The sequence below is a fragment of the Filicampus tigris genome, chromosome 11 (assembly GCF_054856515.1).
Source record: "Filicampus tigris isolate MCC_2025a chromosome 11, RoL_Ftig_1.0, whole genome shotgun sequence".
NCBI lineage: Eukaryota > Metazoa > Chordata > Actinopteri > Syngnathiformes > Syngnathidae > Filicampus > Filicampus tigris.
In genome coordinates this window covers 9,729,108-9,743,669 of record NC_141227.1, presented here as the reverse complement: position 1 = coordinate 9,743,669, position 14,562 = coordinate 9,729,108, and the positions used below count along the sequence as shown (strand labels likewise).

The 14,562-nt window shown below is 38.2% G+C and overlaps 2 protein-coding genes across 4 annotated transcripts in view; one reads left to right on the top strand and one right to left on the bottom strand.

Annotated features, from left to right (window-relative positions):
• Window positions 1-13,528, top strand: part of klhdc3 (kelch domain containing 3) — a 32,591-nt gene extending 19,063 nt beyond the window's left edge. For 2 of the 3 annotated variants that reach the window (XM_086045203.1, XM_086045204.1), the window contains 3 exons: window positions 5,890-5,963; window positions 9,040-9,118; window positions 10,819-13,528. In XM_086045203.1, the coding sequence (XP_085901329.1) occupies window positions 5,890-5,963; window positions 9,040-9,118; window positions 10,819-10,885 (220 nt within the window). In that variant the 3' untranslated portion in view covers window positions 10,886-13,528. The remainder of the gene's footprint in view (window positions 1-5,889; window positions 5,964-9,039; window positions 9,119-10,818) is intronic. The other variant, XR_015088647.1, reaches the window with a different exon arrangement.
• LOC147139676 (uncharacterized) lies at window positions 3,045-6,847 on the bottom strand. Its single transcript, XM_086045205.1, has 3 exons — window positions 6,604-6,847; window positions 4,107-4,347; window positions 3,045-3,569 (listed from the first exon to the last, which is right to left on the bottom strand). Exons 1-3 carry the CDS (start codon window positions 6,712-6,714, stop codon window positions 3,319-3,321), a joined length of 603 nt encoding a protein of 200 aa, XP_085901331.1. The 5' UTR covers window positions 6,715-6,847; the 3' UTR covers window positions 3,045-3,318.
• Window positions 13,529-14,562: the final 1,034 nt, after the last annotated feature.

Genomic DNA, 14,562 nt, shown 5'->3' with positions numbered 1-14,562 from the left:
AGTGATAACAAATGGATTGTTGAAACCTTCATTGACTGTTTCTCTACAATCCAGCTTCTCATTTGAAATGGGTACCGGGAAGTAAAGGAAGCTTTAATACCTTCACCAACCGTTGCTCAACAGTCCAGTTTGCCATTTAATGTAACATTTGGATACAGGTTAAGACACACAAAGTTGTACCGACAACCATTACGTCATGCATACAAGTTAAGAAGTGAGACTCAAAATGCAGTTTTATACTTGATGACGGATTATAGACTCCAGATTATGTGTTGATAAAGATCATGTCCCCCACAGTTTTGCTTGAACTGTCTGTTCGCCCTGTAGATTCATTTCACTTATTGAAGGTTTTTGCCTTTTCTGAAAAGCAAGCAAAAATAATAAAATGTGTCTGCTCACCCTGATAAGGTGTTTCACAGGAAGTTGTAGTGTGTGATAAGTTCCTGTGAGGTAGATGGTCCTGAAGAAGCAAAGTTCAATAGGATGTAGCGAAAGGAACAGGATGCAGATGGTATCACTCCAAGAATGAGGATATCGCCAATGAAATGACTCAACATACACCAAATGATATAGCCACTGTTCAAAACATTTATACTTAAGAACATCATCTGTAACATTTCCAACACTGCTGTTGTTTTTGCAGAGTGTTTTGGTATTTACATGCATGAATTCTTAATTTGGACTACTCCTAGGGCTCTCTCGTGTTCCCTCATTAGTTTGAGGACAGTAGTTGATTTTCTACTGTTTCAGAGGCCTACTTTCAAAGATAATTAGGTGGAGAAGTCAGTGCATTACTAGAGAGGGTGGCAATTGGGTGATTAGACACACTCATTGAGTGTTGTTTGAAATAGCAACCGCTGTTTTTTTTAGTGGGGGGAGTATCACTATGGCTTCTTTTCGACTGGGAACCACCATTGCTGCGGGGTTGGGGGAACCACTTTCACACGTAGGGATACTTTGCTGATCGAGTAACAAAGTGAACCATCAAACACCAGGATGCCACATAAAGTCAAACACTGTGACTTTCCCGCTTCCATCAACCCCCCTTTCCCTTCCCCTGCTTCTAAGATCTTTTTCGGCTTGTTTTACAAAGACCAATAAAACATTAATGTGCTGCTGGATTTCACACCCGGGCTAATATTGTCCATGAGTAAGTGAGAAAGTTGTGTTCCAGCAATACAGTTGTCATTTCTTTTGCCGCTCTTCTTAAAGCATCCTCTTATCTCTACCTTTTTCTCACATCAGCATCCAAGGCTGACACTCTCGCCGTGTGAGTTGTTGACAGCTACCACACTGCATTGTGTTCTCGAGATAGTGGAGTTACTTCTAATGCTCTTGGTGTCACTCCCACAAATTCAACTTTTCATAACCTTCAACAACAGGTCTGAGGCAGTGGTAAGAATGAAAAACATTTAGGTGATGATTGGAAAGAAAGTGAGGTGCCAACAGCGCATAATATGATAATGTCACATTAATTGGTTATGCTTCCTGAGTCACTGAAAGCAAATGTTGCTGGCTCAAACACATATTTTGTTTTCCGACCCATTCCACGTGTCTCTTCCCTTATTTTTAGCTGCAGCACTTGTTACATTGTAAAAAATAAGAAAATTTAAAAAAAGGTGCTATTTGTATCTTTAAGCATCCAATTCCTTGTCACTGGGGAAATACACTTATTGTACATTTTAAACCGGGTACACATTGGAGCCCCTATGTTTTGTACCACAGGGTACATATTATATTATATATATCGCTGACGTCAGGCCAAAACCTTGCACCTCCAAAATAGTCACTTTTCAGGAGATGCTAAAATTGAGGCAGTGCTAAGAATGAAAAACAAAAATTGAGCGTCCGTTATTCATCATCCGTCTGCAGCGTGGGTACCTTTCCGTCGTCCGTCATTCGCCTTTTTTTCCGGGGGGAAAAAATGGTACCGGTACCCGTCTATAGGCCGATCCGCCTCTAATTTTAAACGGCCATCCGTCAGCGTATCCTTTACACAATGATGGCGGTTTTTGCTGTCTCACGAATCGAAGGTCGCGGGCAGTCATTGTTTTCAGTTTTCAGTCAGTCAGTTTTCTTCCTTGCCGATTACATGCAGTGATTTCTCCAGATTCACTGAACTTTTTCATGAGATTATGGACTATAGATGATGAAATCCCTAAATGCCATGCAATTGTACGAGGAACTTTGTCCTTGAACTATTTGATGATTTTCTCACTCACCTTGGCACAGCTTTGTTTATGAATGACTGAGCAATTCAGGGAATCTGCTTTTATACCCAATCATCGCACCCACCAGCCTTCAATTAACCTGTTTACCTGTGGGATGTTCCAAACAGGCGTTTGATGAGTATTCCTCAACATTCTCAGTCTTTTTTGCCACCTGTCCCAGCTTTTTTGGAATGTGTTTCAGCCATAAACTCATGATTATTTGCTCAAAACAATAACATTCATCTGTTTGAACATTAAATATAATGTCTTTGTGGTGTTAACAATTACATGTAGGTTGAACATGATTTGCAAATCATTGTATTCTGTTTTTATTTACACGTCCCAACTTCAATGAAATTGGCGTTGTATAAGCACATAATATGGATAAAAAATGAGCCATATTTTATTAACTATTATGTTATGCAACTGCAGTATGCTGAATTCTTATTCTATTACATAATATACTGCGGTGACTTTTTATTGACAATTATTTTGTCCGCCAAGTTTGAAGATCACCTGCTATATTTAAGTTTTGCTACATATAATGTTACGAGTGCGTCTTCATTTTCCATCCACGGCAGCACTCTCATCCTCTTTTTTTTTCCTTATATATATTTCTGTTTGTTACCATCATATCTGACTTGGCTTGGCCCAAGAAAGAAGAATGAATATTATAGCACATCATGATAGCGCTTCCAGTATGGCAGCTGTCAACCATTTGTAATTCACAATAATACACATTATCAATCACTAACTTGTACTAAAATGTACAAAAACAAAACATTCATGTATACAGTAAAGCGCTAAGTGATGGTTTTTTTTTTTTTTTTTTTTTTTTGGCTTTATGTACAGTACTACACTCGCAGCTATGTGAGAGCAGTCTATTATCTGGCACTGTTGTTGTCCTAAGAAATTGGTCTGCACTTCTTCAAATACTCTTCTTGTCTTACTTGCAGTGCCCATTACTTGGTTTAGTATGTCACATGCATTTCCTCAATCTATTTTTCTATTCATATTATCTATCTATAGTGCTATTTTCTACACCAACATTCGCACTGCCCCTAAACATTTTATGCATGGCCTTTGAGTGATGACACTGCGAGTAGGCCTATAAGAAGGATGAGAAGCAGAGATAAGAGTCACCGGTCTTCCGATGATGGGACTGGGTGGTTGAGGGTATTCGGTTGAAGGCTCCGTATAAGCCTGTGTGGATCACCTCCTGGGGGGCAGGGGGTGTAATGACTTCCACAGCTGGCCCTCTGGGACGATTGTGCTCGTGCTCTGCACCTCTCCTGGCTGCTTTAAGCCTCAAACATGTTTGTTTGGGGAAGATTAGGAACGTAAACCCCTTACAACATCCTGAACACGCAGCGAGAGGGAGACTCGATGGCGGAGACAACGGGAAAGAGAAATAGAGATTGATGAGTAGAAGGGGTGGAGGGGATCCTGAAACAATTTAATCAACGCCCAAGTAGGGATGCACCGATCCCACTTTTTCTATCACAATACAGACACTAAAATATAGGGGTGTGTGGTAAAAACGGTATATTCAATAGAAGGTATGAATTTGCTTGAAGATAAAGATTTGGACACTTCCTACCAATTCATATGAAAAAAACCTAAACTAAACTTAAAGCCAGCTATACTGTTTTCATTTAAAATATCAGCAGTATTGTTTTTTGTTTGCACTATTTTGCACCTGGGATTGCTAACTTTTAATTAAATAAATATAAAATAAATACATCTGATTCTAATTCATATTTATTTGATTGTTATTTGACCAATTTAGTTTCTCTAATGGACTATATAAGTAACCTATTCAGAAATGATGAATTTATTGAAGTATTAATAAATTACCAATATTTGTTACCCTAAATTTTATATCATGATATGTACCGTTAGGTCCGTTAGGGTCTGGCATCATGTCAGGATGCCACCTGGGCGCCTCCCTGGTGAGGTGCTCCGGGCATGTCCCACTGGAAGGAGGCCCCGAGGATGAGCCAGGACATGCTGGAGAGACTATGTCTTCCAGCTGGCTTGGGAACGCCTCGGGATCCCCGACGAGGAGCTGGACGATGTGGCTAGGCAGAGGGAAGTCTGGGCTTCCCTGCTTTGGCTGCTGCCCCCGCGACCCGACCTTGGATAAGTGGAAGAGAATGAATTAATGAATTTGGGGCAAAATCGCACAGCCTTACTTTAACTCATTCACTGCCATTGACATATTTATTTGTCTTTTTACAGTCCACAGTCCAGCTATTCAATCCCAGGAACTTGTTTATATATTTTTTTCAAACGTTAGCGTAAAAGAGGGTCTAAAAATGCCTGGCTGTGAATGAGTTAATATCAGTTTGTACAATACAATATGGGTTTTAGTCGCTTTTCTGCCTGCATGTACGAATGTGAATATTTTTTTGTTTTTGGATATAATTTATTTTAAATATTGTGTAATGTGAAAGGTGTGTCTGTAGCTGTAGGATGGTGACAACCTCCATTCAAAAACACCTCATCAAGCAGTTTTTTGTCTTTTGTCAAGCCAATATTTGTATCAGAATGGTCCATCTTTTCTATTGAGTCATGCAGAACGATGTTTTATATCTTACTGTATTGTAATAGCAAAGAAACTGCTTCTGATGCACCGGAAATAGAAGGACACACCATCTCCGAAATACTGGCTGAAGTACCTTACAAACACGCTTCACCTGGAAAGGATAGGCTTTGTTCTTTCTGATAGCCTCTAGATGTAGGTTGGTGTGTATACACATGTGTATATACACATGTTACTGCGTATATCTACATAGGTTTGATTCTAAATGTTTGCCGTCAATGTTATACATTAATGGCCACATTATGCCGCCGCCCCTGTGTGACCTATATCTTTGCTACTGTAACAATGAAAATTTCCCCACTGTGGGATCAATAAAGGCATTCTTATCTTATCTTATAAGGTATGGGTGTATGTGTATGTTTAGCTTTTTATTCAAAGTGATCAATGTATCTGGGGACAGATGGGCAGCGGGATTTTTTTTTTCTTTTGTGTGTATTTCATTGTTATTTTTTCTTTTTAGTTGGTATTTTGTATTGATATAAATGAGCAGATGTTATATTTCTTACTGAAAGTTGTATTGGTCTAGTCTATTCTCCGCTTAATAAAAACTACGTTAGCAAAAAAAGAATGGTCCATCTTTTCTTATTGGGACTCTGAATAACAGCCTATTGGTTAAAGTTATTAAGACCTTAGTAAGATATTTTGGCAGTGGTGCACCTAGTGTGTTACAGGTGTGTTGGGGTGTCCATGCTGTGTGCATCTTGCCATGGCAGGAAACAGATGTGAAGTGATGTAAATGGCAGCACGTGTCTGGATGGCTATCTGTATGGGCCAGCTTGTCTTACTGCGCTGCTCGACTTCCTGTGGGCTTAAATCAAGTTGGCCGTGATAAGGAGAGCTGAATGATGTGTGACCAGCACACTTTTTGGTTTTTTTAATCATTTGTATTTTTTGGATGACATAGTGATAAAATATGTTAAGAAATTGGATGAAAATGGGAATATTTGGCCATTTACGTTACATTATGTAATGCAGTTCAGGCTTGCGGAGACGTAAAGCAGAAGAGGATGTTGAACTGTTAATATATTATTCTTGTTGATAACTACAAACTATTGTCTTTGTTCTTTTTTGCAGTCCCTGTCCTGAGCAAGGAATGGGTGATGAATTTGACCTCATGGATCATTCAGATCTCTACATCTTAGATTTCAGTGAGTATCTGACATTTTTCATCTCTTTTCCCTAAATATTTTCTAATAGAAATTGATGTAACAAATATATAGGGGCATTGTCTGTTTATCAACAGAAATGATGGCTGATGAATATAGTCTTACCACCATCCTCCTTATGCCAACACCTGACGCCTTCTGCTATGTTTACATCATATTTCATCTGCAATCATAATTTGAGCCACCCTGGACAATACAGGATGTCTTTGTCAGAATGCAGGGGCACCAGATGAGCAAACATGGCCGGCTGTGATTGCCATGGATGCTTGGCCTGGATTTCAACCAGTCAAAGAATTTGCCCGGGCAGCCACAGTGTGAATGAGAAACCTAGTCGGGTAACAAAACTTTGGTCCGTAGTGGAGCGGAAAGCGTTTTTATTTCCCTGGCATCTGATGTTCCTTAAAAAATTGGTCACATTTTTTTGCCTATGCTACGTATTTATGGGCCTAGCGTGATACGACACATTGCATTCTACTATGGTCTGACACAACGCACGATCAGGATAGGAGTATGATGGGCCCGCGGGGAAGTATTGTTCGAGTATGCCGTGACCACAAACGTGCTCCAATGCTGCCCGGCATCCAGGTTTCATCCATAGAAAGCAGAGAAAAATGTTCCAGACCTTGATCAGAACTTGAAAAACGTTAAGGGACCCCAGCAGAAGGTGACAGGCCGGGAAATTGTAGTGGCAAATCTGGTATACTGCGGGGCGAACCGTTTTGGGGGTCTTCATGCATTCCAGCCCCTTCCCCCTCACGACTCATCGTGGATCCTGAATCATCGGGATAGGCTGTGAGAAAACGTTGTGAGACTTGCATACGGAGAAAGAAATGGCCAAAATCCCGCCACGTGCTACGTTTCGGGCAAACAGGGATGTTGTGGCTGCTGGGAACATAATGTAAATGGAACTTGATATGCCTGACCTTTGCTAAGCTTTGTGATGTCATACGATGCACTTCCATTTAATGAACACTAAATATAGTCCAACCCGGCCTACATTTGGGTAGCGTGTGATTCTGTGTGTTTACAGTTAGTCTTTGTTCATGTGGGATTACACAAGGAGTGTACAAGACTGGCAGTGCCCAGTGTAATCCTGTGTGGCTTACTTACACTGCTATATGCTCATTGCGTCTGCTTTTACACTTTTACGCTGTTACTTGAATGGGTCAACTGTATGACTGAGCAGCTGTGTAATTAGTTAGTTTTGATGGTAAAATTATGTAGAGCATACCAAGACAATTTCCAAGGCAGCAGCTGTAAACTGATTCCATTTCAGTGTTGTAAGATTCTAAATTGGGTTTAAAAATCTGATTTCATATGATGATTCATTTTGCTTGAGACTTTGTCTTGATTCCTTAACTTATTTTCTCGACATAACATTGTGTGATAGGCTAGCCATAGAATACATTACAAAAAAATCAGTCAAAAACTTTTTTTATCAAGAAAATTATATTAGCAAAGCTTTTTCAATTTTAACAATTTGTTTTGGAGAAATCAGTACATACCTAAATAACTACTCTCAAAACTCTCAAAAGGCCCATTGCTAGTATGTTATATAGCCACGTCTTGGTGAGAGTCATCCATAAACCCAAACTATATTAATATTTCCTCAACCTCACTTTGAGCGACATGCCATAGCACAGACGTACTGTCGCTATGGTTGCCATGAACAGAAGCCTACAGAGCTGTAGTCATAGCGTTTTCCTTCTTCTTTTAGGGGACCAGTATCGTTGTTGTACAGTGAAGGTGGCATGTTTAGATGTCAGTATCAAGCTAATGACATCCATGTGTGATTAACAACTTTTAGAGTTACAAAAAGAATCGGTTCAGTATAGGATCAGTATGGTCCGATCCTCAAGGCGTTGATTGAGGTATTGGCATTGATATCGGATATGAAAAAGTGGTATTGAGCCATCTCTAATATATGTAAACAGTATCTTCCCTCTTTTGGCCTTAAAGCCTTGGTGACTTGGTGGCCATGGAAGTATTCCATACAACCATTCAAATCGTCAAGTATTCATACAACTCCAAGCTCTATGCTACATTCCGCTTTATGTCTTGGCTCATACTCATCCTCTGCATTACTTTGTTAGAGCATTTGTTTGAACATGGTATACTTGTATAGCATTCATCTCGCCACTCAAGCCTAATCCATTGGCAGCAATGCAATACAAATGCCTTAACCGTGGTTGCTTTGGTTCAAGTGTTGTTCCTTTGATTCTCCTCAACGTCATTTTAGTACATACTGAACTTAATGCGGATGTGCTCATCTGGCCTCGTGTGAAGTGAAGTGTTTGAAGTACAGTCGTTGCACCTCATGGTTTGATTGTTGGCTGTAGCTCTTACGATATATCCAACTTGTTTATTTTATAGATCTTTTTTTAAGGAGATACTTTTTTTAAGGAGATACTTTCACAAAGAACCACTTACGTTGTTTGCTGGTCTTTGCCAGACTGTACATTGGTCATTGACATTTTATTTTATTTCATATTGATATATTTTTAACAAATGATGGCCCTGATCACGTGGGACTTTTCTGTACCACATTTGAAGGGTTCTCCAAAAGAAGAAATTAAATTGAAATTTTCGAATATATTCTAGGAAAGTTCATAATAAAGGTACAGGCCTCCCCTGACCTTGTGGCCTTAAAATAAAAAACAAAGCTATAGTTATAATTTCTTCCAGTTCTCAGTGTGAAAGGCCTTGATTAAATTCTGCAGTGATAGTGCACATAGACAAGTTCAGTTCAGCTGTGTCATTGATCACGATTAGGTTAATTTTTTGCTTATACCTATATCATAACAAATTCAGTCACTATGCAAATTTTTCCAGAATGAATGCCGTGGGTGATTTCAGTGTAGATGGGCACATTTTATTATGTTGATGCATTATTCAGTCACAGAGGCCTCGTGTTATTAAGTGGTCATTAATTTAGAATGGCACTTGAGTACCACTAAGTCTAAATGTTTAGATTTAACTAATTAATCTAACTGTGACGTGGCTCTGTTCATTCACTAATGTCACTATGCTATGACTCATCCATTTTTCTTTATTTCAGGTCCTAATTTGAAGACATTATGCAAAATAGCTGTAATTCAGTACCGTCTGGAGCAGTCGGGTCTCCCACATGATATCAGGTCTGACAAACATCCTGTTCTAAAACGTGTGTTTTTTTTTTTTTTTCTTCATTCAATTGAGATATAGTTGTCTGTGTTATTGTTGTTTGCTTTTGGCACTATTTAGTCGCAGGGACTTCCAAAAATAATGATATATCACTGTTGTCTTAAAGCAGCTTTCAGTTTGTCCAAAGTTGTTACTGTGTGCCAGAAGAAATGATCGAAGTAATTAATTCATGCACATATGAATGATGAATGGTTCATTAATTTAATCTATGATATTGTTTCCCAAGAATCGAATTCAGAGGCATTAATTAGTCAACAAAAGAGTCGAGAAAGAGAATGGTATAGAGTTGCATAAATGTTAATAAAACGGGGGAAAAAGAACTCTGTGCGACCCTTCGATTTTGGCTCGGATGTGGGTTAATTACTAGGCTTTACATGATCAGGATTTTGGAGCCGACCACACTCAACGAGTGAAAACAATAACCGATCACTGATCCGATCAAAAGATGGCGCAATCTATCAAATCTATTTGAACAACTTATTACAACCTCTGAGGGATTGTTACTGGCCTGGCCCTTTAATAAGCAAGATTTGCGTAAAATTGACCTTACATTAAATACCCAAAGCATTGCAGCTAAGGAGTAACTTTGTTATCTTAGCAACAATATTATAGACCGACTAGCCACATTTTTATGACTAAGTTATATAAATACAATGACAGCTCTTGCATTGGAAATAGTCATCATTGTGAGTGATTTCTGCATTATTTCATTCAGAAAAAGAATCATCCATAATTTTCACGTCACATTTTTTACGTCACATTTTTTTCTATAACACTAGATAAATAGACGTGCATTAAAACTAAAGTCTTTTTAAAAATAATGTGCAACTTGACAATGAGCCTCAAATTGCTCTTGCCTCATCACTGCCACCTTGCACAAGATTCCCTTTTGTGCTTTGAGTTGTGTTCATAACCTATTATTTTTTGTGTGTACATGTATGAGAGAGGCAAGTTGTGAGGTCACAAGAGTCTGGTTAACTCCCTTTACCTCTCGCTGGCATCTTCCCCTTGTGCCAATCTCCCCTCTTCAACACACACATACGCACTACACAAAAAAACGAACAAAGCCAATGAGACGGACAGAGTGTTGAAACCAGAGCCAGTGATAACAATCTGGAGCTCAACCTCTGACCTGTCATCAGGTCAGTACTAGACCCGGTTGTCAGCCCCTGCTCCTGGTTCTCATGTTACATCACGGCCTTCCCTCATCTAACTCATTTCAAACCATTACTTCATTGAGGGATAATACACGACTTCGATATTTTTGCAATGTTATGTGGTCTCATTCAATGTCATAAAAATGTGAAAAGGAATGTGACAGTCAAATGTGCCAGGTTTGATGAAAAGTGACATACTGTAGTATGTTGAATAACGTACAAAGGTGACCACGAGCGATCCTTTCCATGACACTGGTTGCCGCCCGACCTGTTTTAATTAGACAAATTAATAAGAAAAAACAAACAACAACAAAAACATTTTCGATTTATTTCAATTCAAGTCAAAATTAACTACCTTTATTAATGTTATGGGCACATATTGATATTCAACCGTTAAACTGTAAACATGTTGAAAATAATACTGAAATGTAATAAAGCTTTTTAAAAATGTATTCAACCTTTCATGTACCATTCAACTCTCTTCCTCTTCCATCCAGGTGGGAACTGTCTGCCATGACCACCAACAGCAACATCAGCAGGCCAATCGTCTCACCCCATGGCTGACATTTAGCTGAATATGAAGCAGATTTTTTTTTCTGCCAGATCCAGCTAAGCATGGAGGGACTGTTTTGTCAAATACAGATCTGTGCTGAATTTAATATCATTTATCCAAAATGTCCCGCAAAGGACTTGGTTGGACTCAGTGGACTTTCTCATGCTCAGGATATTTCACAAGAGGAAAAGAAAATTAGGTGAGACCCGCTCACCCTCTCTTTTTTTTTTTTTTTTTAATCGTTAATAATTCAATCAGCCTATGATAATCATAGACTTTGAAGCACAGGAAGAACTAGGGGAAAAAAAAAGCTAATGTTGATGTCATCAAGCACAACTTAGCTTTGAGAGACAAATTTGAACACAATCTCTAAATAGAGACTTAAATGGTCAGGAGAATGTACGTCTATGTATACACTTACCATGTCCATTTGCAGCTAATGGGTCAATAGACTAACTTAAGTTTTTGTGTTCAGGGATGTTGATTATTGGGTGCTGCACTGGTTAAAAAAAAAAAAAGACTATTTGAAATGCTTAACTTTTGCTCTTAATTCGTCACCACCTGGGGAGCCACCCCGCTGCCGCCCGCTGCCCCACAGTGACTCAGCGATCATTTATAGGCAGTTGTGATCACTTCGTCCATCTCCCTCCCGCAGTAGTTTATCTCAATGTCTTGAATAAGACCTTCCCATGTCACTACATAAAATTCTGTGGCTGTGCTGTTACTCACCTGCTGAACTAAACCACCAGAATGTGCTTTGCTGTGCCAAATGTAAGAAATGAATCATAGTGTAATTGCATCGTGTGTCATCTGCACACACTTTACACTTTTGTTGAATATGCATCACCAAGCTCTTGCTCTTTTAGACAATCCACATGGTTTCAGACACTTTCCTCATAACTTGCTTATTGACTCCAAGACAGCGTGCATGTGTTTCTGTGCCACTGCGAGTGACATGATACAACTGAATAAGGGCTGCCTTAAAATTTCGCTGTCCAGAGCAAATGTTGTTCATCCACATTTAATTGTAGGTTTGTATTTTAAAACCCATTATAGTTTCAGTAAGTCACTTGACATCACTTGACAGTTGATCTTCTGTGCATTAAAAAAAAAAAAAAAAAAAAAAAAAAGTTTAACCGTCAAAAATCCCAAGCCTATTTGTTCTTAAGATACTGTATACCGGACACACACTTTGTTTTATAATTAACCTTTTTCACAGCTTTCATCTTGACATTGTGTACCAGTGAATAGTATGACAGATACATTTTTATTCATTACGTAAATACTACAAAGCCCATTTCCATTAAAAAGAATAATATAAAAGGGCGATGCGTTTGTTGTGGTGGTATTATTTTTATTATTATTGTTGTTGATGTTGTTGTTGTTATTATTATGTTATTTACCATGATACAGTTGGATCCACCCAGTCCCCAGAATTACAATGACACCCTCCTGGCTGTTTGTTATACTCCATACCAGGAAGTAGTCGGTCACTAACACACATCGGACAAACATCCTCAAATACACAGCTCTTGTCATGCATGATTGTCATTGCTAAGACTTTTTGCACAGTACTGTATGTATAAGGAAGCGATCATTGCCCCACTGCCATTTTTCTAACCTATTTCAGACTAGACTATTTCAGACTAGAAAAAAAAAATACATTTACTGAAGACTGTTTTCAGTCGTCAAGCCTCAACTCACTGTGTTAACTTAGTATGGAGGGGAAGAAGCGCTGTGAGGCTTTTGTGACGCAGGCAATAGTCAACAATATCGTGTTGTTGGAAATAAGGGCAAAAACATAGGCCCAGTTGTAACCTGGGCCCCTCGCAGTGCAGACTTAACTGGCCTGCACCGTAAATGTTTACAAATCAGTGTATGTTAAATTGCAGCTTCAAGACGACAGATTACGGCACTAAGGCATATCAGGACAGTCGGAGAAGAGACAAGAGGCTGATCTATGCTCAAGTAAAGACCATAAAGCAAAGATACGTTCTAATGCTCTCTCGCTCACACATTCGCATTATTCACACATTCACATGGACAACTCAGTCACACAGTCAGCGCACACCAGCCACTGAAAACACGTCAAACTGATGTTACATCAAACGGCCGTCAGTTATTTGATATTATTTCTAACTCTATTGTGTGATGATGGTGTTTTTCCTTTTTTGTGTGTAAAGACTATGGGTGATGGAACTCTTCAGGGACAAAAACACATCGATAAGGACACTGTTACTTTTTTTCTGATGCAGAACACAGGTGTGTTTGTTTAAATATTTTTACCTTATATTTTTAATGGCTGTGATTTAACCCACCCTTTAAGATGTCATTTCAAAAGATGTTGAAGGGGTGTGCCTTGCTTTCCAAAATGGCTAACGCTGTCGGACTGTAGTACCAGCGACTGTATTGTGGCCAGTGACATGGCATAGTTGTGTATAGTATCCATTTGTTTCTTCTTAACAAATCTTATAAGATAACTGAACACTATAGAGTGTATTCAATGTTCAATTACCCACATGACATGCTCACCTTTTTCTCTCTTTTTAATTTTTTTGGGGGGTACTGTTTTAAGGGAGATTGTAAAAGTTGGTCAGGACTTCCTGTGCAATATGATTTATAACTAAATCAGTAATAAATCTGAGACAATTTGACTATAGTTGTCCTTTTGTGTGTGTGTGTGTGTGTGTGTGGGGGGGGTGCGTTGGTGTGAATTGCACCTCTCTCACTTCAGTCCAAATAGCAGTACGACCTAAATACCGTATCACAGCAACAATGGCTCCTCTAATTTTCTACAAACGGCTTACAAATATTTGTTGTTGGTGTAAAGGGTTAAAGTACAATGAGATCACACCGCTCTTAAAATATTACAACTTTCTGATGCAAATAACTAATTTCAAATCTTTTAAAATATTACGTGACCAATACCCTGTAAAATAATTTGGAATGAAAATAAAATAAAAAATATATATGTGTGTATATATGTCTATGTATATATGTGTATATGCATATATATGTATGTGTGTATATATGTATATACGTATGTATATATGTGTATGTATATCTGTATGTATATGTGTATATGTATGTATATATATATGAATGTATGTATATATATATATACATATATATATATATAAAATGTGTATATGTATGTATGTATATATATGTGTATGTATATGTATGTATATGCATGTGTATGTATATGTATGTATATGCATGTGTATGTATGCATGTGTATGTGTATGTATGTATGTGTGTGTATGTATGTATGTATATGAATGAATAAATGGTTTATTTCGGTTGTAGGCATAATACAGAAAAGAAAAATACACAAATCATTTCAACTATCAATTGACAACCAAAAAAAGGAATAGGCTGAAGCACCAGGCTTATTATTGCCTATCCTATACTGTCCCATGAATTACTCAGAATTTCAATAGAACAAAATGAATAAATGCTATATATTCACATTTTAATCTTTAATTTTACATTTTATCAATGGCCCGATACACATGAATTATTTTACATTTTAATTTTTTTTCTTCAACCTCAACAAAGAACAACACAGCTTCAATGCATCATCCAGTCCATTCCACAATTTCACCCCCAAAACTGAAACGCATCTATATTTTATGTTGGTCCTTATGTGTATATATATATATGTATATGTATATATATATATATG

Bases quoted from the DNA above. Each gene is read 5' to 3' on its own strand.
- LOC147139676 (XM_086045205.1), bottom strand. From the start codon at position 6,714: ATGAAGACCCCCAAAACGGTTCGCCCCGCAGTATACCAGATTTGCCAC. The intron at 4,348-6,603 runs GTCTGGAACATT...CACTTATCCAAG, and splicing joins TTTTTCAAGTTCTGATCAAG to GTCGGGTCGCGGGGGCAGCA. The intron at 3,570-4,106 runs GTACATATCATG...CTGCGTGTTCAG, and splicing joins AGACCCTAACGGACCTAACG to GATGTTGTAAGGGGTTTACG.